The 25,496-nt window shown below is 42.5% G+C and overlaps 1 protein-coding gene across 4 annotated transcripts in view; it reads left to right on the top strand.

Annotated features, from left to right (window-relative positions):
• The window catches only part of MILR1 (mast cell immunoglobulin like receptor 1), a 66,247-nt gene that overhangs the window by 18,971 nt on the left and 21,780 nt on the right, over positions 1 to 25,496 (top strand). For 2 of the 4 annotated variants that reach the window (XR_016035550.1, XM_055408218.2), the window contains exons 1-2: positions 16,593 to 16,863; positions 21,337 to 21,606. Coding sequence is in view for 3 of the 4 variants with exons in the window: in XM_055408218.2 (XP_055264193.1) it covers positions 16,776 to 16,863; positions 21,337 to 21,606 (358 nt within the window). In the remaining variant the exon portion in view is untranslated. Of the gene's footprint in view, positions 1 to 16,591; positions 16,864 to 21,336; positions 21,607 to 25,496 lie in introns of those variants that run through there. The other 2 variants (XM_055408220.2, XM_088829226.1) reach the window with 2 other exon arrangements.

A 25,496-nucleotide genomic window follows, 5' to 3' on the forward strand; every position in this document is an offset into this window, starting at 1 on the left:
TTTTCCTTTCCTCTGGTTCCCCTGCAAACACCGTCCCAGGTCGAGAGTCTGGTAGCAGCCTGGCGCCTCTCCAGGCTGAGACTCCAGAACCACAGGTAGAGGAAGAGGGAGGGGTCACAGCTAGATGGAAATTGACATGGAAAACCCTCCACTGTTGACAGCTGAAGGGAAGGGGCTTGGGCTCCTCTTAATGGTGAACATCGGGTCCAGCAGGACGTTACACCTGAGTGGCCACATGCCAACTGTTAAGCTCCCCCATGTATGCCACCCACATTATTCCAGTTCACAGGCTTCCCAGGTGGCTTGAGTGGTAAAGGATCTGCCTGCCAAAGCAGGAGATGCAGGTTTGATCCCTGGGTCGGGAAGATCCCCTGGAGAAGGAAATGGCAACCCACTCTAGTATTCTTGCCAGGGAAATCCCATGGACAGAGAAGCCCGGTGGGCTACAGTCCATGGGGTCACAAAGAGTCGGACACAACTTAGCATGAGCACCTATCTTACGTTAAGCCCTGCGTGATCCTGGGTTCCATTATGTGAGCCGCACATAATGCCAGCAGGAAGTACTGGCCTTTTGCAACAGAAGAACAGGCCTGGAGAGGGAGGGAGACGGGTCAGAGACAACTCACCAAGTTAAAACACTTGCTGCAAGTTGCTCCTCAAAGTCTTCAGGGCTCTCACCTGAGACTCTTTCCCTTGCTTAAGTTAGACTATATTTCCCAAGGAAAATTCCAGTTTTTTGGAAGCGCTCTGAAATGTTTATCCCGAGCCTTGCTGGTTACTCTTCTTTGTGCCTTGTTTATTCTCTTGCCTCTTCCCTTTGCATATGCCATTCCCTCTGCTTGAAATGCTGTTCCCTTACTCTCTGGTCAGCTAACCCCTCACGCAAGATGCCTGGGAAGGCTTCCCCATGGTTCAGACACCTCACTTTCTGGGCTCCCACAGAATCTACCCCAACACTATGTGAGTCAGCACAGAGTAGCAATAAGAAAATGCTCTTCTAGGGCCAGACGAGCTGTGTGATCTCAGGGGACTTGATCTGTCTGAGCCTCCACTTCCTCACAGGCAGGATGGAGAGAATGATAGTACAGCAAGTTCCCTGAATACAAACGAGTTCTGTTCTGAGAGTGGATGCCTTTAGTCCGATTGTTGGTAAATCCAGCGAAGTTAGCCTAGGTACCTAAATAACACAACTGGCTATATAGTACTATACTGTCATAGGTGTATAATACTTTTCACACAAATAATACATATAAAAAAACACAAAAAATAAAGGAAACATTTCTAATCTTACAGTACAGTACCTTGAAAAAAAACAGTAGTACCAGCTACATCACCACTGCTTTTACGCTTGCTTCCGGACATCCTGGGCTTAAAATAAAGATACTGTACTACTGTACTCTATACAGTACTATAAAGTACCCCAAAGCACAACTACTCGTAGAGGATACATGCACGTGACAGTGTACGCCAGACACATGAACTTAGTTACTTGATTGGACATGCAAACACACGTTCAAGTGTTTGAAAGTTCGCAAGTTGAAGGTTCGTATGGCAGGGACTTAGTATCTGCCTTCTAGCACTGGTGAGGATTAGACGTTAACACGCACAGAGCACTTAGAAAACGCTGGCATACAGCGTTTTCGTGCTCAGTAAACACAGGCTGCTAAAGGATCAGCTGTCTTAACGCGGAGACCCTCTCTTGTGCAAACCCTCAGATGGAGCAGCTGTAGCCCTCAGTGGGGTGTTCGGCAGTATGTGTCGGAAGAACTCTGAATTCATGGAAGCCTGCTTTCAGCTACCGTGTCCACACCAGGCACAGTGTGAGTGTATGAGCTTGACACACACTATCTCATTTAATGGAGTCGCTCCAAGACTGGGCCCAGGAAGCCAGGCATCAGCATTCACCCTGTGAGGCGTGTGGGGTCCTTGATCGGCCCCTCAGATCACCCGAGAACCCCTCCCATCCTCCTTGCCCGCTCGCCCTGGTTGGCCCGGGAAAGACTTCCCTCTCAGGGCCAGGCCAGGAGGCTCTCGGCCTTCACCAAAGCCGGGCTGCCCGGCAGCCTTTAAACACTGAGAGAGACTGAAATAATCCTCGTAACTGCACCCCAGAGGCCTGCTTTCTGGGTCCACAGAACTCACCACACCGTGACTGTGAGGTGTGTGGTGGGACGATGTAATCCAAACTGCTCATGGGGTGGCCGGTCCTCTGCATGGTTTCACATTCAGAAAAAGTGAAACCAAACACTTCATGCAAATTCTTAAGTGGTTTAGTCGCTAAGACGTGTCCGACCCTTGCGGCCCCATGGACTGTAGCCTACCAGGCTCCTCTGTCCGTTGGATTTTCCAGGCAAGAATACCGGAGTGGGCTGCCATTTCCTTCTCCAAAATACTTAAGAGTTTAAAGTAAATCGTGTAACAGTTGAAGCCTTTCTGCAGCCAGCCCTGGAACTTTATAGCAAGCCCTGGACCAAATGGAAACAATAAACCTTTTTGGAGCAAAACAAAACCACAAAAACAACTCCCCACCCATACCTCAGCCTTCCTCAACCCAGAGGTGAACCCAGACCAACAGGGCTCAACTGGCTTGCTCAGTGTCTCCCTGAAGATACGGCCGCACACGCTGAATAAGATGTTGATGATAGTAACTCGCGTTTATTGCAGGGCAACATTTGATTTACATGTGTGTGACCCAGTCCCACCATAACTTGTCCACAGTGCCAGGCTGATCGGGGCCGGCCCCAGCCAGAGTCCTTGCTCTTATCGCCCAGTTTGAGTTCCTCCAGCTTCTGGCTGGAATTAGATCAACCCAGCAAGCTCGTCCCTTTGTCTGTCAAGAACTTCAACTGATCAAATACATACATACAGAAACAGAAAATAGAAAAGTCTTTAGCTACTTAGTAAATGCTATTACCATACGGGTAAAATCTTTCCAATAATGAGATTTAGTTAAGAAATAATAGAGGAGTTGGTGGTGGAGAAAAGGGAGGAATCTCAGCCTGCTCAAAAGTCTGGAAATGTCAAAGTAACAGATAGCATTTTGCATTTCTGGTAATCAGGATATCAGTGGTGAACTTTTACAGCACTGAGAGAAAACAACTTGTCCCTAAGTGCCCGTTTTAAATGCATTTGACAATAGTTTTCATCTAATGACTGAATTTCTTTAAAAAGTATCTCATTTCATTTACTCCCATTGACTTGAAATGGGTATTACTGAAGGGTGTTTTAAACTTTTTTTTTTCTTTTTCAAGTGACTTAATAATAAGTCACTTGAAAATAATAATAAGTCTTCACAGACAGAAACAGTTAATGGGTGTGTCTGTTCCTTCCATGACTGATTTGAAGTTACAGAAAATTTTACAATGGCGCCATCTAATGGAATATCTAATGTAAAATTTTTACAATATCTAATGTAAAATTTTATCTAAAGGAATATCTTATGTAAAATTTTTACAATGGCGCCATCTAATGGAAGGGGCTTCCCCAGTGGCTCAGATGGTAAAGAATCTGCCTGCAGTGCAGGAAACCTGGGTTTGATCTGGGTTGGGAACATCCCCTGGAGAAGGGAATGGCAACCCACTCCAGTATTCTTGCCTGGAGAATTCCACAGACAGAGGAGTCTGGAGAGCTGCAGTCCATGGGATCGCAGAGTCAGACATGCCTGAGCAACTAACACCATGGAATATCAGATTAGAGACACAAAAAATCATGTTTTTTACTTTTACATTTGTACGAACCATTTCTAACACTTCTTTATCAGCTTGGGACATCCCCATTGCTTATTTTGCCCTTTGGTTATTATAATATTTCCAGTGGAAACAGAGCATTGATGTAAAAATATTATATAAAATACAGAGCATAAAAATGGTATGTTAAAGTGATTGAAAATAAAACTTCCCCATTTCTTCCTCCAGAGGACTGTATGCATATATAAATAAATGAATGAGTGAACAACCATATAAACATGTGTCGATATACATATTATAAACAGATGGAATATCACTTATTTTCTGCAACGTGCTTTTTTGAACCTTTTGCCCATTACAAATATATTTTCATTTAAATACATAGAACTTGTTTTTTTTTAATGGCTCCAAAATATCTTGTACGAGATTCCTTTTCAGGGTAATAAAAATGCTCTAATAGAAATGCAAATCAAAACCACAATGAGGTACCATCTCACGCCGCTCAGAATGGCTGCTATCAAAAAGTCTATAAACAATAAATGCTAACACTTCTCGGCCTTTTGGCTAAGATCAAGTGTGGTATAAACAATAAATGCTAGAGGGTGTGGAGAAAAAGGAACCCTCTTGCACTGTTGGTGGGAATGCGAACTAGTACAGCCACTATGAAGAACTGTGTGGAGATTCCTTAAAAAACTAGAAATAGAACTGCCACACGACCCAGCAATCCCACTGCTGGGCATACACACCAAGGAAACCAGAATTGAAAGAGACACATGTACTCCAATGTTCACTGCAGCACTGCTTACAATAGCCAGGATATGGAGGCAACCTAGATGCCCATCGGCAGACGAATGGAAAAGAAAGCTGTGGTACATAAACACAATGGAATATTACTCAGCTATTAAAAAGAATACATTTGAATCAGTTCTAATGAGGTGGATGAAACTGGAGCCTATTATACAGAGTGAAGTAAGTCAGAAAGAAAAATACCAATACAGTATACTAACACATATATAGGAGAAGGCAATGGCACCCTACTCCAGTACTCTCTTGCCTGGAAAATCCCATGGACAGAGGAGCCTGGTGGGCTGCCATCTATGGGGTCGCACAGAGTCGGACACGACTGAAGCAACTTAGCAGCAGCAGCAGCGCATGTATATGGAATTTAGAAAGATGGTAACGATGAACCTATATGTGAGACAGCAAAAGAGACACAGATGTAAAGAACAGACTGTTGGACTCTGTGGGAGAAGGCGAGGGTGGGATGATTTGAGAAAATAGCATTGAAACATGTATATTATCATATGTGAAATAGATCACCAGTCCAGGTTCGATGCATGTGGCAGGGTATTCAGAGCTGGTGCACTGGGATGACCCTGAGGGATGGGATGGGTAGGGAGGAGGGAGGGAGGTTCAGGATGGGGAACACATGTACACCCATAGCTGATTCATGTCAATGTATGGCAAAAACCACCACAATATTGTAAAGTAATTAGCCTCCAATTAAAATAAATTAACTACTTAATTAATTAAAAAAATAAAAATGTTCTAATAGAATGTGGTGATGTTTGCAACTCTTTGTGACTATACTAAAAAACACTGAATAACTTTAAATTTTATGGTATGTGAATTACATCACCAAAAAAGCTGTTTAACAAAATAACAGAATGTCCAAAAAAATCCTATAATTTAAACTACCTGTTCCCAATTGATAGGCATTTAGGTGTTTTCAGTTTTTCATGATAACAAGCAAAACTGCATGGATGCCCCTGGATACTTGTAGCTTCAGGTAAGCTTCTAGGACTGCACATATAGGTCTCGATGTGAATGCAGGAATTCTGGTAGCTGGTGTTGTAGAAGCCACTTGAAATTTCTTCCAAGAATATAAAGGTTAGAACATACGCTAAAGTGAATTTTCTGTTGAGGGTGGGTCTGTGTTTCCCTCACTGATCATGCAAGTGAAGTGAGAGTTGCTCAGTCGTGTCCGACTCTTTGCAACCCCAAGGACTCTACAGTCCATGGAACCCTCCAGGCCAGAATACTGGAGTGGGTAGCCTTTCCCTTCATCCAGGGGATCTTCCCAACCCAGGGATCGAACCCAGGTCTCCCGCACTGCAGGCATATTATTTACCAGCTGAGCCACAAGGGAAGCCCAATCATGCAAGGGAGAAGGGCAATGTGTTTATTTATTTATTTTTAATTATTTTATTTATTTATTTTTAAATGAGGCTTCTAATTAATGTTTGACAGAGCTGATTCAGGTTGAATAGACTAAATTTCTTTAAACAAACTTACTTATACTCCAGAGTCCTTTAAAAACTTAATAGCATTTATACATTGAAGGTATTTGATTTTCTTGTAACTAGCACTTCAAATGCAACAAGCATTTGAAGCAACAAGCATTTGACCCAACAAGTAAAACTTTCTACAGTTCATAATTTTTATAAATAAAATAAATTAAATGTACAGTGAATAAGTTCTCTGAAATATTTCAATATTTCTGCAGGTTTAGTAACATCATATAATACATTTCAACTAAAATTCACAAATCTAAAAACCTGTTAGGCATTTTTAGGCGTTTAAAGTTGGATATGAAGACCAATGTTACATGGTAATATGCCAATTACAAATAGTACTTCAAATAGCAAATACTACAGTTTGTCCCAAACTTTAAAAACTATTCATGAACTCAACACTAAACTATTGATGGCTATGAGAATTGTTTCCTAGCCTTTTTGAAAATTTCAACCCATTTACGTTTAAGGTAATTATTGATAAGTACGATCCCGTAGCCATTTTCTTTATTGCTTTGGGTTGAACTTTATACACTCTTTCTGTGTTTCCTGTCTATAGAAGATCCTTTAGCATTTGTTGGAGAGCTGGTTTGGTGATGCTGAATTCCCTCAGCTTTTGCTTGTCTGTAAAGCTTTTGATTTCTCCTTCATATTTGAATGAGATCCTTGCTGGGTATAGTAATCTGGGCTGTAGGGTATTTTCTTTCATCACTTTAAGTATGTCTTGCCACTCCCTTCTGGCCTGAAGAGTTTCTGTTGAAAGATCAGCTGTTATCCTTATGGGAATCCCCTTATGTGTTATTTGCTGCTTTTTCCTTGCTGCTTTTAATATTTGTTCTTTGTGTTTGAGCTTTGTTAATTTGATTAATATGTGTCTTGGAGTATTTTGCCTTGGGTTTATCCTGTTGGGGACTCTCTGGGTTTCTTGGACTTGGGTGATTATTTCTTTCCCTATTTTAGGGAAGTTTTCAACTATTATCTCCTCAAGTATTCGCTCATGGTCTTTCTTTTTGTCTTCTTCTTCTGGGACTCCTATGATTCGAATGTTGGAGCGTTTAACATTGTCCCAGAGGTCTCTAATATTGTCCTCATTTCTTTTAATTCGTTTTTCTTTTTTCCTCTCTGTTTCATTTATTTCTATAATTCTATCTTCTAGTTCGCTAATCCTGTCTTCTGCCTCTGTTATTCTATTGTTTGTTCCCTCCAGAGTGTTTCTGATCTCATCTATTGCATTATTCATTGTATATTGACTCTTTTTTATTTCTTCTAAGTCCTTATTAAATCTTTCTTCCATCTTCTCAATCCTTTTCTCCAGGTTATTTATCTCTAACTCCATTTTGCTTTCAAGATTTTGAATCATTTTCACCATCAAAATTTGAAATTCTTTATCAGGTAAATTCCCTATATCTTCTTCTTTTTTGTGTGTTGGTGGGCAATTATCTTGTTCCTTTACTTGCTGGGTATTTCTCTGCCTCTTCATCTTGCTTATATTGCTTTGCTTGGGGTGGCCTTTCCCTCTTCTTGCAGTTTGTGGGGTTGGACGGGTGACTTGTCCAGGTTCCCTGGTTAGGGAAGCATGTGTCAGTGTTAAGGTGGGTGGAGCTGGATTTCTTCTCTCGCCTTTAGAAGACAATGGGCTGCTTTTCTGGGAGCCTGATGACCTCTGCCAGTATTCAGAAGTTGTTTTGTGGACTTTACTCCGCGTTCAAATGTTCTTTTGATGAATTTGTGGGGAAGAAAGTGGTCTCGCCGTCTTATCCCTCCGCCATCTTGTTCCTTCCTCCCCAGAACACTGGATTCTTATATTCCACTTGGTCGTGGAGTATCTCTTCCCAGCTGCTCCAGCAAGGTGCAGCTGCTGTACCTTACCTTGGACGAGGGGTATCTCCTCAAGGCCGCCCCTCCTGCTTTGAATGTGGATCAGCTCCTCTCAGCCCTCTGGTGCCCAAGCAGCCACCGCCTCCTGGACGTGGTACAGCTCCTCTCGGCCACCGCCCTAACCCTGGGCGCGGGCAGCTCCTCTCAGCCACGATTCTGCACGTGGTCGGTTGCGCCGGCGTCTGCGCCGCCGGAGCCGGGCGTCTCTCGCAGGGCAATGTGTTTAGTCTTCCAACATCCACCTGCGTAGCTTGGTGTGCCTAGGCACCTTGGTTAATATCCCAGATCTGCCTCTGTCAGCTGGAGACTTCATTCTGTTCCTGAACAGTTTTTCCATCTGTAAAACAGAACAGCTCACAGGGTTACTACCAGGATGGGGTGAACTGGCCCGCATCTGATGGGCTGACCCTTGGCTAGATGTTCCTGGCTAGATCCTTCCCGTCAGTCTTTGAAACACTTTAGCTGAGGGCACAGCAAACCCCAGGAAGTAGAAAAGACCCTGGTGAATCCATTCACATTGTGTTGTTCCTGAATGGTGACCCCCACAACTGGTGACCCCCACAACTGGCTGCATGAACACCAAAGTTCACTACTCCCAACTGTGGGCAGATGGAGCAAGTCCTAAGAAGAATAGTGACAAGGAGGGTGAGACTGACAACTGCCCTGTGAACTGACTGGATTCCCAGAATCCGCAGCACCCCTTTCCCTGAGAGGAGAGAGGGGAGGTCAGTTGACATCACTCCAGCGTCCAGGAGCAGACAACCCTCTTAGCAGCAGTCCAGCCATCATGATACAGGAGAACTGGAGAAGAAGAGGAAATTATCGAAGTCCCTGTCAGCTCCAACCCCTTCGAAGAATCACAAAGCTGCCTTCTTATAAGGACCCTGGTATGACTTCTCTGGGCTTCCCTAGTGGCTCAGCGCTTAAGAATCCACCTGCAATGCAGGAGCAGCAGAAGACACGGGTTTGATCCCTGGGTCGCAGAGATTCCCCTGGAGTAGGGCATGGCAACCCACTCCAGTATTCTTGCCTGGAGAATTCCATGGACAGAGGAGCCTGGCAGGCTACAGTCCATGGGGTTGCAAAAACTAGGATACGACTGAGGCGACTTGGCACGCACGCATGCATGACCATCTTAACCGATTAAATCTGCAAATATCTGATTTTCAAATAAGCTCACATTCTAAGGTGCTGGGCAGGTATCAAGTCTAGGGGGCACCATTCAACCAAGTACAGAATCTATGGGAACAAATCAGAAATAGTGAGCTGCAGCCCAGAACTTCTTCTGCTCAGATCTGCTGCTGCTGCTAAGTCGCTTCAGTCATGTCCGACTCTGCGCGACCCCATAGACAGCAGCCCACCAGGCTGCCCCGTCCCTGGGATTCTCCAGGCAAGAACACTGGAGTGGGTTGCCATTTCCTTCTCCAGATCAGAACAGCCCAAAATTTCTTTTTACACTGTACAAAAAACGGTACAAAATAAAGCAAATTATTTCTATTTCTGGAATGAAAACCAATTTGATTATTCTAACAGAAAACATGAACAAGACTCAGAAGTTGTGCTGTGAATAAATGGGGCTCAGAAGTTATGATGCAAAAAATTGAAAATACTAAATATATTTCATCAGAATGGTAATCTTGTTCTGACAAAGCTCATTGCTCTAATAAATTCTACAATTCTAGTGAGCAAAATAATAATTTAAAAAATCTTAAATCTGTATTTGAAATAAAAATTCTGGAAGTTAAAACATCAAAATTATGTCTATGAAACAAGTGACAATATTTAGAAACTGCTATCAGATTTTAACACAATCTAATGTATAGTTTTAAATAAGTATTTTTAGACATGAAATGAATAGAATTTCAAAAAAGAATAAAAAAGCACATGTATATCATTGTGACCTAAATTAATGGCTCTACTTGTTATAAAATATCACTATTGAAATAAGAAAACACTTTTGAAAATTTATAAATTAAGGCAATAAAATCTGCATCATTTCCCCCCAGTTTCAACTACTTCCCTAACATGTATTTTTAAATGAAAATGTAATATTCAAGTCTTCAAAAATAGTTGCTTATTTTTGCTCATCTCTTAAAGGGGAAGGAACATGTAAAATACTATATCCAAATTTTACTGTCAGTGCTTGAGAAATATGGTTTCCATGATGTTTCATGAAAATCTTACTGGGTTTTATGCATAGTGAGAGTACTAGAGCAGGATAAAGAGGAAGTCTGGGAAATCTGGAGTGTCAGCCAAGATTTTAGAAACTGTATCTAGACCCTTTAGTTTGGTGGTAGGCTAGTAGCCCAGTTCCCTTCCTCCACGACTGACTGGGCAGAGTAGCACATCCTCTCTGGAGGATAGCTTATCCAGAGATGCCTGGGTGGTTCCAGGCACATCCCCCCAGGCCCATGACCATGACTGAACAATGGAGAGAAGGTGCAGGTGTCTTGCCACCAGATGGACCAAATTCCATGGCACACTCACACCCTACATTACCCCAAGGGAGCAGACAATGGGTCAAGTTCAGAAGGATCCTATCTTTGCTTAGTTTCTTCCCACATCCTGTTCTATGTGCCCATCCCCTTCCCTTCTCCTTCAAGCACTCCCTCAATAAACCACATACTCAAGAAGCCTGTTTCAGGCTCTATTGCTCAGGAACCTGTCCTCAGACAGATGGGGTCAAACCCTCCATAGTCACCAACGGGTGATGTAGTTAAAGATGTGAGGGACTTCCCTGGTGGTCCAGTAGCTAAGACTCTGTGCTCCAAGGCAGGAGGTCCAGTTTCAATTACAATTGAGGGAATTAGACCCCACATGCTGCAGCTAAAGATTCTACATGCACCAGTGAAGATGGAAGATCCTGATTGCCACAACTGAGACCCAGCTCAGCCAAATAAATAAATTTAAAAAAAAAAAAGATGTGAATCATGTCAATCTTATTTTTCTGACAAACTTTTAATTTACCTTTTTTTATCAAACATTAGAGAGAATTATGTATTATATCTCAAGACTTGAGAATCAAGACAATGAAAATTGGAAGGCTTTTGGACTTTATGGAGAATTTGTGGTGCAACAGTCACAGTTTGGAAATTTTGAACTCTTACATGTTCATTTTAATGGAAGTGGTAAAATATTTGGAAAAGTAAATATTTTAGGGAGTTTTATGGTTAATTAGGGATGTGTTGTGCTGTGCTTAGTCGCTCAGTCGTGTCCGACTCTTTGCGACCCCATGGACTATAGCCTGCCAGGCTCCTCTGTCCATGGGGATTCTCCAGGCAAGAATACTAGAGTGAGTTGCCATGCCCTCCTCCAGGGGATCTTCCCAACCCAGAGATCGAACCCAGATCTCTCACACTGCAGGCGAATTCTTTACCGTCTGCGCCACCAGAGAAGCCCTAATTAGGGATATTCTAAGATAAATTTTAATACTTCTATTTATTATATTTTATATTACATTATATTTATATTATATTACATAGATACAATAAATATTTATTAAATTTGAAGTGCAATTGACTTATTATATTCCATAAGTTATTTCACATAGCATAACACCCTCTAGGTCCATCCAGGCTTTTGCAAACAGCAAGATTTCATTCTTTTGTGGCTGAGTAATATTTCATTGTGTGTGTGTATGTGTGTGTGTGTATATATTTATATATACATCTTCTTTATCCATTCATCTATTGATGGAGACTTAGGTTGTTTCCATATTTTGGCTGTTGTAAATAATGCTACAGTGAATATAAGGTGCTTCTATCTTTTCAAATTAGTATTCTGTTTTCTTCAGAAACCGCCCCAGAAGTAGACTTGCTGGTCTCTATGACAGTTCCATTTTTAATTTTTTGAGGAACCACCATACTGTTTTCCATAGTGATGGCAGCAATTTATATTCAACAGTGCATGAGGGTTCCCTTTTCTTCACATCCTCACCAACACTCGTTATTTGTTGTCTTTTTGATGACAACCATTATGACAGGTGAGTTTCCCTGATGACTCAAACAGTAAAGAATTTGCCTGCAATGCAGGAGACCCAGGTTCAATCCCTGGGTTGGGAAGACCCCCTGGAGAAGGAAATGGCAACCCACTCTAGTACTTTTGCCTGGAGAATCCCACGGACCGAAAAGCCTGGCAGGATACAGTCCATGGGGTCTCAAAGAGTCGTACACAACTGAGTGACTTTCACTTTCATTATGACAGGTGTGAGGTGATGTTTTACTGTGATTTTGATTTGCATTTCCCTGATGATTAGTGATGTTTAGCATCTTTTCATGTGGAGATTTTTCTTATCATAAATCTACAGTCTTATTATCAAGTGGAGATTTTATTACTTTTAGATTTATAACATTAATTCAATAAATGAAAGAGAAGTGAAAGCTACTATAAAAATTAAGAACTATGGCATGATTTCTTGTAATAAAACAAAAATAAATATTAATTCAAGAGAAAAATAAATATCTTAAAATAAATTATTATATTAAAATGCATTTGTTATTTGAGGGCAAAATGAAAATAAATTAATTCTAAAGTCATTTAAATTTATAGAATCCTGACACTACTAAATGGTATTTGTAAAGATATATGGGAGCATATATTCTTGGGCTTCCCTTGTGGCTCAGCTGGTAAAGAATCCGCCTGCAATATGGGAGACCTGGGTTCGATCCCTGGGTTGGGAAGATCCCCTGGAGAATGGAAAGGCTACCCATTCCCATATTCTGGCCTGGAGAATTCCATGCACTGTATTCCACAAGGTTGCAAAGAGTTGGACATGACTGAGCAATTTTCGCTTTCACTTTCACTTTCATGGGCGCATAAATGAAATTAAACCAATGGATTAAATGTTTTTTGTGATTTAGAAATAAAAGATAATAGAAATATTGAGTATAGGGCTTCCCAGGTGGTTCAGTGGTAAAGAATCTGCCTCTCAACATAGGAGATGCAGGTTTGATTCCTGATTCAGGAAGATCCCACATGCCTCAGAGCAACTAAGCCCGCACACCACAATTGAGCCTGTGCTCTAGAGCTGGGGAGCCACGACTTCTGAGCCCACAGGCCTCAACTACTGAGGCCTGAGTGCCCTAGAGCCTGTGCACTGCCTCAAGAGAAGCCACTACAATGAGAAACCTGTGCACTGCAACTAGAAAGTAGCCCCCTCTCTCCACAACTAGAGAAAAGCTCTCACATAAATGACCAGCACAGCCACAAATAAATAATTATTTAAAAAGTATTGGATATAGAAAAAATTTCAAACAGCATTATGAGGGCTGGAATACTTAAAATTTCATCACTGTTATTGTTCATCAGAAGTTGAAGATTTAACACCAGAAACAATTGATGTGAAGAGAAATTCTCAACTTGTTGAGATTACACATCCAACGGCCACCAGCTTGAAGGAATTCACTGGAAAAATTCAAGGCAGTTCTCCATGTCAAATCATCTCAGAATGTGAGCCCTGTCTTGAAGGATTCCATGCCAACCATTTCTAAACATTGACAAAATTTTGGAAATTATCAGAATAATTTTATTAAAGATTTGCTCAAAAATGTATATCACTCGAGTAGTTTTATAGCATAACTTAGTTTATTTAGAGATAAACTATCAAGATTACCGGGAGAAATATCAATAACCTCAGATATGCAGATGACTCCACCCTTATGGCAGAAAGTGAAGAGGAACTAAAAAGCCTCTTGATGAAAATGAAAGAGGAGTGTGAAAAAGTTGGCTTAAAACTCAACATTCAGAAAACTAAGATCATGGCATCTGGTCCCATCACTTCATGGGAAATAGATGGATAAACAGTGGAAACAATGTCAGACTGAACTTTTTTGGGCTCCAAAATCACAACAGATGGTTATTGCAGCCAGGAAATTAAAAGACGCTTACTCCTTGGAAGGGAAGTTATGACCAACTTAGATAGCATATTAAAAAGCAGAGATATTACTTTGCCAACAAAGGTCCGTCTAGTCAAGGCTATTGGTTTTTCCAGTGGTTATGTATGGATGTGAGAGTTGGACTGTGAAGAAAGCTGATCGCCAAAGAATTGATGCTTTTGAACTGTGGTGCTGGAGAAGACTCGTGAGTCCCCTGGACTGCAAGGAGATCCAACCAGTCAATCTTCCAGGAGATCAATCCTGGGTGTTCATTGGAAGGACTGATGCTGAGGCTGAAACTCCAATACTTTGGCCATCTCATGCGAAGAGTTGACTTATTGGAAAAGACCCTGATGCTGGGAGGGATTGGGGGCAGGGGATGACAGAGGATGAGATGGCTGGATGGCATCACTGACTTGATGCACGTGAGTTTGGGTGAACTCCGGGAGTCGGTGATGGACAGGGAGGCCTGGCATGCTGCGATTCATGGGGTCACAAAGAGTTGGACACGACTGAGTGACTGAACTGAACTGAGGGGTAGTGGAATATATTTTTAAATATTTGATCCATGCTTTGAGTCATATATTTATATTACCCTACTGGTTGTGACATATTTTTAATAATACCTCTGCATACTTCACAGAGGTTTCTTATGGATTAAATGAGATGATCAGCATAAAGCTCTTAGACAACAGAGAAGCCTAACTTTACTGTTTTTTTGACTATATTTATCTTTTTTAATGAGGACAATCTTATCTATTTGGCTGTGTCGGGTCTTCGTAACAGCGCTCAGGCTCTCTGGCTGTGGCACTTGGGCTCGGAAGTTGCAATGCATTGGCTTAGTAGCCCCACAGGATGTGGGATCTCAATTCCCAGATCAGAGATGGAAATCTCATCCCCTGCATCGCAAGGCAGATTCTTAACCACTGGAACACCAGGGAAGTCCCTGGGTTATATTTATTTTTATCAAGTTTATTGATGTGATGAATTTCAGTAGACCATGATAGTGCAGATTCGTCATGATTTGGGCCCTATGCGGCGTGTCAGGTCCATGGATGAACTTTTTTCTTTTTCCACTTGAGACTTTATATCTGATTTGTTGTGTAATCTTTGATAAACTATGGTCCTTTTTGGGGGACCTTGATAAGGTACTCCTAGCAACGTTTACTAACAGACCTAAGAAGAACTTCCTCCAGTTTCCTTTGCTGTCTTTGCTTTCTTTTGCTGCGGTCTGCAGGCTTCCTGCCCGAGCTGAAAGTTCCACATGCAGAAATGCCCCAGACACTTCAGCTTTTCTGAAAGAGCCCCCATCCTTCTGGGCATGACAGTTCTCAGTCTAGGATGGATAAGACACTGGTGGGAAACATCAAAACCAAAACCTCTGATTCCCTTTAGCAGAAATTCTGGCGTTGAGAGTTATGCCACCAGAGATTAAAATGGTGGGGTGCTTTCCCTCCCTCTCCTTTAGTGAGAGAAATGGCCACCAGTATTGCCATATGAAGTCACTGAGTACTGTCTTTGTTGGAAGAATGGTTGCCTGAGAATTAACTTTTACTGTTGGAAGGAAATAAAGGCCTTTTACAAACTGAGGGCTAAGATGATTTGCTTCCAGACAGTGGCAGCAGACAGAGAGGAAGTGGAGGTGACAGCAGCAAGCCCTGGGCTCTGTTCAGACCCCCAGTGGTGTGGGGCTGGGCATGACTGACCACAACAGGCTGGGAACCTGGGGATCCTAAGCAAGGAGCCCCTGGAGCGAGTTAATACTGGAGATTGGATGATGTTTTGGAAGAACCTGCACCCAGGCAGGGATGTGTCTTCCCCATGGTGAGGGCACCTGTCCACAAGAACGCAAGAGACCTTCAGGGTCAACCCTTCAGGCAACAAGAGCCAGTAACCTGGGAATTCCCTGCCGGTCCAGTGGTTAGGACTCTGTACGCTCACTGCAGAGGATGCAGGTTCGTTCTCTGGTCAGGGAACTAAGATCCCACAAGTTGCGCAGCTTAGCCAAAAAAACACAAATAAGATAAGAAAAAAAGAACCAGTAACCCAAGTGGCCCAGCCCAATCACAGGCCCCGCCACTCAGGAACCCCTCACCCTCTTCCCACTCCCCACTTCATGCTGGTGACAGCAAAATATGCATCCACTTGGCAGAGTCAGAAGAATTCTGGATTGGGTGGAAGTGAATCACAAGCCACTTCAGGGCTGTAATTAAGACACACTGAGGCTGCTGGGGCCCTGGAGAAAATTCAGAGTCCCAGGTTTCATCCCTAGGAAGCCTGGAGCAGGGCCTAGAAGCCAGCATTTAACACAGTCAGGCATTTCTGCTGCCATGTTTCTCTGTGTCTCCCTCTAGACAGTCAATATTGCTCCCCAAGACTAAACCAAACTTTCCACTAACTTCCTTTTGACCCAGGCTGAATTCAAAAAGAGATGATCAGCTGGGTTTGCATAAAGACAATGTTGTTCTTGTTTAGTTGCTAAGTAATGTCCAATCCTTTTGTGACCCCTTGGACTATATAGCCCACCAGGCTACTCTGTCCATGGATTTTCCAGGCAAGAATACTGTAGTGGGTTGCCGTTTTCTTCTCCAGGAGATCTTTCCCACCCAGGGATCGAACCCGGGTCTCCTGCGTTGGCAAGTGGGTTCTTTACTGCTGAGCCACCAGGGAAGCCCATAGTGGCAACACTTTTTCTTTTTCTCACAGTCCGCTTCCCTGCCAGCCTGAATTGGAAGCAACCTGCCACATCCCTCTCTGCCTACAAGTGCTCACAGAGGAGCACAGGGTCACACCAACCAGTAATCTCACAGCAGGCTAGTCCACACAACTCCGATTTCTTTAAATTCATTGAAAAAGAGGAAGTTCTCTCTGTGATTTGCTGATGGGAGGCAGGGGGGCCGTCAAGACTCTTTTGCCCTCCTCCCCGATTTCATTCAAGAGAATGTGGGGCTATTTAAACAAGCTGTTCTTTGGGGCATTTTTCTTTCTGTCACTTCTGAGGCTCCCTCACCATTTCGAAGCGTGAATCTCCAAACCAAAACGTCATGTGGAAAAAGAGTTTTCTCGTGTTCCTTTTCTCTCTTTCAGCTCAAAAGGTTGCACTGGATTGTGAAAGAATGAGAAAAACAAATGGTAAGTTTCATTTACTTCTCTGTTGTACTAAAGCCGTTTTCACCGAAATGGTGAGACAATCAGCTTTAATTGTGCACCGTAGTGAGCAGGTTTTTCTGTGCTTTTTGATGAACAGCCAAAGACGGGAGGTTTTCCACTTTGTACTGTTTAAAATGAAGTGAGACTCTTTCCTGAAACTAAGAGACAAAATGTTGAGGTTTTTTTTAAAAAACAAACAAACAAACAATGAAACGGTTCTTTCTTCCTCTGTTGTTTTTTAATTAGAAAATCAACACACAATCGTAAAATAATTCAGGCGACACTAAAAACATATTCTGGGAGGCAGTTTATCATCATAGAGCCAGCCTGTTGTGGTCCTAACCTTGTTTCTACCCTTTTCCAGCTGGTAGTCTGGCACATGACGAAAACCACTTTAAGCTTCATTTCTATCCTCTGTGAAGTGGGGGAAATAAAGGCACCTCCCTGGGAGGGCTGTTGTGAAGACAGACAAGCCATGTCGTTCAGCACAGAGCCAAGTGCACGGGGAGCCATCAGTAATGCTAGCACAGGTCGTTGTTGCTATTATGCTGTAAAAGGTGAACGTTCTGCTATAAATAGATCCCCTCAGTCCCTCTCCCGTCTCTGTGGCCAGAAGCAACCACTGTTGACAGTCCTTTTCGCTCCAATATCAAAGCAAACAAACTCTTCTGTGACCTGTTCTTTTTAAAATGAACACGTCCCAGACATCTTTCTAAGAGGAAGCTGTAGATTTAGCTCCCTTTTTTTCAACAGTTGCATGGCATTTCACAACAGGACTTAGTCATAACTCATTGAACCATCATTCCCTTATCGGTTGTTCCATTTTATTCCTTACCATAGAAACAATACTGCAGTAAACATCCTTTGTGGACACATGAGCAAGTGAGAGTTCATGTAGGCTAAAATCCTAGAAGTGAAATGGCTGGGTCAAAGGCCACGTCCGTCTGAATTGTTACAGATAATGCTACGTTGCCCTCCTAACACGCCGAACAGGTGCATGTTCACCAACGCTGACCACAGACATGGGTTGAGTATGAGTTTCTCACCCTCTCTCTGATGGTAGATACAATCAATTTTTAAAATTTGTGTCAATCTGATGAGTAAAAAAATAATATCTCAATGTTGTTTTAGTTTGGGGTTGCCTCATCACTCGTAAAGCTGTGCTTCTTTCCCATATTTGTTGACTATGAAAACTCTAAGATGCCCATATAAAGGACATTTAGGGATGGCAATCTGGCTGGAAAGAGAGGTGAGGTCTTACCTTGAATCTGAGCTTACATAAGACTGAGAAAATATTAATTGTCCAGATCAAAGGGTAGATTGCTGGCGTTTTTGAGGGGTCTAAACCCCTCCTCCACCCAAGCCATCCCTTGAACACTATTTTTCTTCTGGGAATTACCTATTCATATTATTTGACCATTTATTTGATTGTCTTTTCCTTATTAATTTGCTATTGGTTTATGTATATTAGGGCTTCCCTGGTAGCTCAGACGGTAAAGAATCTGCCTGCAATACAGGAGACCTGGGTTCCATCCCTGGGTTGGGAAGATCCCCTGGATAAAGAAATGGCAACCCACTCCAGTATTCTTGCCTGGAGAATCCCATGGACAAGAGGAGCCTGGGCAGGCTACAGTCCATGGAGTCCCAAAGAGTCAGACATGGCTGAACGACTAACATGTTTATCTTACGTATATTAAAAGAATCCTATGCTTGTTTATGTTTTAAGTACTTTCTTCTAGGCTTCCACTTGTCTTAATTTTGCCATGGAGGAGTTTAAAGTTTTAGAATAGTTATTTCTTTCAGTCTTTTCTTTATGGTTCCTGTTTTGTGGGTCTTAATTGGAAGACCTTTTCCAACAGATGATATATGTTTCTGTGTATGTCTCTTAATTCTTTTATAATCTTAAATTTTAACATTAGATTTTCTGATGAGGGTTATTTCTTCCCTTGGCATTTTTAAATAATAAAATACAAACACGCAAGCTATCAGAGATTACTAGGATTGTGGCAAAAAGATTCAGAAGGCCGTTTCAGTTCAGTTCATTTCAGTCGCTCAGTCGTGTCCGACTCTTTGCGACCCCATGAATCACAGCACGCCAGGCCTCCCTGTCCATCACCAACTCCCGGAGTTCACTCAAACTCATGTCCACAGAGTCAGTGATGTGCCATCCAGCCATCTCATTCTCTGTCGTCCCCTTCTCCTCCTGCCCCCAATCCCTCCTAGCATCAGAGTCTTTTCCAGTGAGTCAACTCTTTGCATGAGGTGGCCAAAGTATTGGAGCTTCAGCTTTAGCATCAGTCCTTCCAATGAAAACCCAGGACTGATCTCCTTTAGAATGGATTGGTTGGATCTCCAAGGCTGTTTAGAGAGGCTCTAAGAATAAAACAAGTGTAATAGGTTGAGTAATAGTGTAATATGTTGAGACACATCAAATATGTTTATATCTATGAGTTCACAATGATCCTTAAACAAAAATAATGGTAATAAAGGAAAAACATCTCACTGTTATAAGATACTAGGAAACCAACTCATTATTTTTTAAAATTGGTCAATAATAGAAGAGAATCAAGCATTTATCCTCCCTTTTCTATACAAACTGAACCACAGTGTAACCAAAGAGTTGACAGGGGTATTTCTCTTCAGATAATTAAGGGTTATAAATGAGAAAGAATTGGTATATCCCCATTTTGCAGCCTCTAATGAAATTATCAGTGTGCACGTGTATTCTCAGGCGTGTGTCTGACTCCTTGCGACCCCATGGACTGTAGCCCACCAGGCTCCTCTGTCCATGGAATTTCCCAGGCAAGAATACTGGAGTGGGTTGCCATGCCCTCCTCTAGGGGCATCTTCTTCACCCAGATATCGAATTTGCATCTCCTGCCTAAGCAGATGGATTCTTTATCACTGTGTCACCTAAGAAGCTCAATGAAATAATGTTTCTGGGTAACCATCATCAAAGCCTGCTAACAAACAAAAAAGAGAGATAATCAGACCTCCTAATTATGTGCCTCCTAATGGAAGTACATCTACCCCCTAAGTTGCATTCTTGCTAAATAAAAGCTAATCTGAATTTCATCAAGCCTCTGGACAGGAGATAGAAGAACATGGTAAAGGAGCACCATGGGAATGTATTTAAAGAAATCCAGACCATGGAAAACACTTCAAAACAAACAACTTGCTATCTTCAACAGATCAAGTACAGGGGGAATAAGAGAGATGGAAAGATCTATTGATAAAAAAAGACATAAGAAATATTTCAACTAACTACAACAGACCATCATGGATCCTAAAAGAAAAATCAGACAAAATTTGAACAGTAACTAGATATCTGGTAATATTTTTTAAATATTGTTAATTTTCAGGTGGGATAATGGTATTGTTATTTTTACCAAAGAGTCCTTACTTTTTAGAGATAAAAACTATTAACATGAATGTCCTCCAGCCAAAGATCAGTGGAGACACATGTGTAGTAGAACAAAGTTGGGTCTTGAGGGAAAATGTGTACCATGGGAACGAGGAAGAGGGCATCCTAGAATAAGATTTGTGTTAGGTAATTTGGAGGAAGATTTGAGGCAGCAGAATTTACCCTGAATTGGATTCTCTCTCTCTTTTTTTTTTTTTTTTTAATTTATCTAGTTTCCTGACCAGGTATCAAACCCAGGCCCCCTGCATTGGGAGCATGGAGTCTTAGCCATTGGACCACCCGGGAAGTCCCTGAATTGGATTCTTTTAGGAAATGAAAACAACAACATGGTTGGGCATCTTAGCAATTCTTATCTGATGACCAGTGTGAGGTTGATGCATGAAGCAGAGCCCCCAAAGCCAGGGCTCTAGGACAACCTAGAAGGATAGGGAGGGGAAGGAGGTGGAGGGGGTTCAGGACAGGGGGACACATGTATAAGCTCTGGCCAATTCATGTTGATACATGGCAAAAACCATAACAATATTGTAATTATCCTCCAAGTAAAGTAAATTAATTAATTAAAAATAAAATAAATAATTAAGCAGGGCAAGGCAAAAACTGTGACTGATAAAGAAGCAGCTGTCAACCACACTAGCCAGTTTAGAGGGATAATTGGCCATTTTTGTATTTTGGACGATGTTCACGTCCTTATCTGTGTTTCGACAGGAGTCATCTGGTCGTTTTTTCTCGATCTGATATGGTCATAGGGTGGCCTTGTCTGGTACCAATGACTAGTAAGTTTCAAGCCAGAACAAAAGAGCTTGGTGAGGTCACCCGTCTCTCACTGGGGGAGGCCTCTGGAGGTGCCGAGACTTCCTCACACACTGTCCAGCCTGGATGCGCAGGCAAGAAATGCACCCCCCACCTCTGGGAAGCTCGCCAGGAAAAGAGGGTCTCCACCACCTCAACCCACAAAATGTGGCTTGACAACCATGGGGTTATTATTGTTGGACGGTAAAAAGGACTTTCTCTTGTGTTATTTTATTTTCCAGAATTCCCTCCTCCAAGCTTGCACTCACAAACGGACACAGTCATGAGAGGTCAGAATGTATCTCTATCGTGTTTCCAACAGAACAAATCACTAGAGATCACCTATTTTTTGTTTCGGGGTGAGAAATGCCTGCAAACCCAGGATGGAAAAGGTGAACCCATGATTTTTAACCTAACAGTCTCAGAAGCCCGTGATCTGGGCCCCTACAAATGCAAAGCCCAAGTTGCTAACTGTTCAAAATACAGCCATCCATTCAACTTCACATTTGCCGGTAAGAACGCTTGTTACTCAGGGGCCCTGTGATTGGGGGGATTATTTCCTGTTCTAGGCTGGACTCTCTGTTCTGCTGGTTAACACTCTCTCAAGATCCCAGCAGATACGTCACTGAGATCTTAAGAAACAAGATCACTTGTTTATTAATAATTCCATTTCACTTTCTCTCCCAAAGACGTTTAGCCATTTCAGATGATAATAGGCTGATGGCCTAAGACTAAAAGTCTTACATCAACAATTGAGAAAGTTGTTGAAATCCTTTCTAAATGCTTTACTCTGGATTCTTGTCATATAGGCATATACACAAAAAAAGACTTTTTCTCTGAAGATTCAAGTAAGATGTCTTAAAATCAGTGTTGGACCCTGTGGCGAGGGTCTTCAGTGCCCAAGACTTTCCCCAGCTCCTTCTCTTTACAACGGCCATTGGCCAGCACTCTTCCTGCCCAGCCACCTCTTTCCTTGCCCTTCCTCCGCACTACCTACAGCTTGTGGGATCTCAGTTCCCTGACCAGTGCTTGAACCTGGGCCACATCAGTAAAGACCCAGGATGCTAACCATTAGGCCCCCAGAGAACTCCCCAATTTTATCACTCTCACATTTTATCACTTTTACATTTTCTCTCCCATATTCCCACCCCAAGCCTCTCCCAACCTAGCATTAATGGCCTCAACCATGATAGTAACCTTGATATTGGACTGCTGGGAGAGGGAGAGGGTTTCCAGGTAATATGTGTACCTGGAATCTTCCAAACAGAGGACCCCTGACTTACTGATCGAGTATTTGGGTGATTCTCTGGGTTTGTGCTCTCCAGCATGGCAGCCACTAGCCTCATGTTGTTATTTAAGTTTCAATTCAAGTTAGTTAAAATTAGGTGAAATTAAAAAAATGCAGTTCCTCCATCTCGTTAGTCACACTTCAAGTGCCCAGAAGCCATGGGTGTGGGGTGGCTATTCTATTAGACAACACAGACACAGAACATATCCATCATCACAGAAAGTTCTATTGGATGCCTCTACTCTAGGTCAATGGTTCTTAGCTTTTTAGGTTATAACCATTTTAACAATGTAATGATAGGGATGGATACCTTTCCTGAGATGTTTTCATGAGACTACCTATGCAAACTTCTGCATAAGACTATAGGGGATGCCATGGACTCTGGATTAGAGCCATCTCAGGGACTTCCCTGGCAGTACAGTGGTTAAGACTACAGGCCTTCAGTGCAGGGGGCACAGGTTCATTCTCTGATCATGGAACTAAGAGCCCACATGCTCTGTGGCACAGCCAAAATTTTTTTTATTTAAATAAAAAAAAAAAAAAGAAAGAACCAACCGTCTTAGGACAAATTTGAACACAAACTCCATTGAAGCCATAACTGTAAAAGAAATGTAAAAAGAAGACAATCACGTAAACAAGGTCAAGGATGTAGCACATAATGTGAGGGCAGTGCCCTCGCTGGTAATATTCTCTGGTGGTCAGATTCCTGCTGGACTGGGCAGCCTGGATTTGCAGAAAAAGCAATGCAAGGGGCCTCAGGGAACCCATGTATACCCCTAGCTTCCTGTGCAAGGCTGAAGCCTTAAATCAATGGATTTATAAAAAAAGAAAAAAACAGTCTTCATTTCCTGAGCATCTTATCTGTCCCATAGATAGATGGGACAGTCTTCCCACATCCTGCCTTCAAAGCAAATGCACTAGTTTCCTGAAAGGTGTTTCCAGCAGTAATTACACTGCCTGGTAGAATTTTTTATAGATTATAAACCTGTATCATCTTCATTTAGGTCAGACTAACATCTATTGAGTGCCTACCCCGTGTAAATAACTGTCTTGCATGCTGCCAGAGTTTCAATGATACCTAAATCATGATCTTGTTCCCAACTCAGTAAAGGATATGAGCCATGAACACAGATTCATTCATCTTTGATCCACTCATCGAATATTTAATGATATCCCCGATGTGCCAAGCCCTGGATATACATTAGTTCCTGCCTTGGTGGAGCTTATAGTCTAATTGAGGAGGCATGAAACCCAAGTACCCAGTCAAATAAATTCATAATCACAAACTGGGTTGATGGTTATAAAGAAAAAGAAACTGGCACAGTGATGGAGAAAAGTTGGGGGGTGGGTGGTGAATGGGGAGTGACTTCCTTAGATAGGGTAGTTGTGTGCATGCTAAGTCAATTCAGTTGTGTCCAACTCGACTATCAACTGTAGCCCACCAGGCTCTTCTGTCCATGGGGATTCTCCAGGCAAGAATACTGGAGTGGGTTGCCTTGTTCTCCTCCAGGGGAATCTTCCCGACCCAGCAATCAAACTGAAAGGTTATTGTTGAACAACGCAAAGACACCAGGATTCTTGGCCTCTGGAGGAGAAGAATTCAATCCGGGGCCAGAGACGAGGCTTGATCACTCAGAGCTTTTGCATAATAAAGTTTTATTGAAGTATAAAGGAGAAAGAGAAAGCTTCTGACATAGGCATCAGAAGGGGGCAGAAAGAGTACCCCCTTGCTAGTGTTAGCCATGGAGTTATATACTCTTTAATTAGTTATTACAGTGAATCAAAAGAATGCCTGGAGGTTGTAAAGACCTCACTAGACCTATTCCCATAATTTACACCTTAAGATAACAGGATTAGCCAGGAGGTTTTTTCCAGAGACTCTCTTCAAGCAAGATACATTATTGTTATATAATCCTAAGGAATGTAGGAGACAAAAAAGTTTGTCCTTTCCTCCTCCTTGAGAATTCCAGACCCCTCTCTCCTTGGGGACCCCTAGACTTCTTATCAACCTGCCTAGGAATTGACTCTCTCAAAACCTACATCTCTTAACATCTCCTGCATTGGCAGACAGGTCTATTTTTTGACTGCCCAGGAGTCCTAGTTGTGGCATATGGAGATCCAGTTTCCCTGACCAGGGATTGAACCCGTAGAGTTTTAGCCACTGGGCCACTAGGTAAGTCCCGGCAGATGGGTTCTTTACCCTTAGCGCCACCTGGGAAGCCCAGATAAGATAGTTATGGAAGGACTTTCTAAGGGGACGGCATTTCAGGGGACCCCTGAAGGATGAGAAATGATTTGCTACAGTGAGAGAAAGAAGGCTCTAGTCAAGGGACAATACCCTGGGGGCTCCACCTTGAGGAAGAACTTGGCTGTTGGGAAGGGTGTAATATGTCACTGGTATGGCTGGAGGTCAGGTGAGGGGACGGTGAGCTCAGGTGAGACTGGAAAGGGGAGGGGAGAGCCAAGTCAGGCCTATGACCCTGTTTATCATCTTTGAAGTTAATTCTTCCTGGGTGGGACAGGGCAAGGGTAGAGGTTGGGGACTGGCTGGGAGGCTTTTGCAGTCACCCAGGAGATTAACAGTGGGGAGATGGAGAGGAGTGGACGGGGTCAGAAGAGACTTTGGAGGGAGAAACAACAGGACTTGCTGTGTGATTAGGTTTGGAATCATAGGTAGTTAAGGTGAGGAAGGAGTCAAGAATGACTCTCGGGTGTCTATTGTGATCCGCTGATGGACAAGGAGTGGTGTCATTTACTGAAAGGGGCAAAAATAGAAGTTGTTCAATGGGTATAAAATTTTGGTTATAGTGAACAATGCTGTGCTATGCACTTAAAAATTTGTTAAGAAGGTAGATCTCTACAAATGACCCAGTTTCATTCATTTTTATAACTGAGCAATATCCCATTGTATATATGTTCCACATCTTGTTTACCCATTCATCTGTCATTAGACCTATCAGTTGCTTCCAGGTCCTGGCTATTGTAAACAGTGCTACCATGAACACTGGTAGACTTAAAAAAAAAAAAAACTTATTTATTTATTCCGCTGCATCGGATCTTAGTTGCAGCACATGGGATCCTTGTTGCATCATGCGGGATCTTCCATTATGGCGC

This window comes from Moschus berezovskii, chromosome 20 (assembly GCF_049115385.1).
Source record: "Moschus berezovskii isolate FMDL1 chromosome 20, NW_MosBer_1.0, whole genome shotgun sequence".
NCBI lineage: Eukaryota > Metazoa > Chordata > Mammalia > Artiodactyla > Moschidae > Moschus > Moschus berezovskii.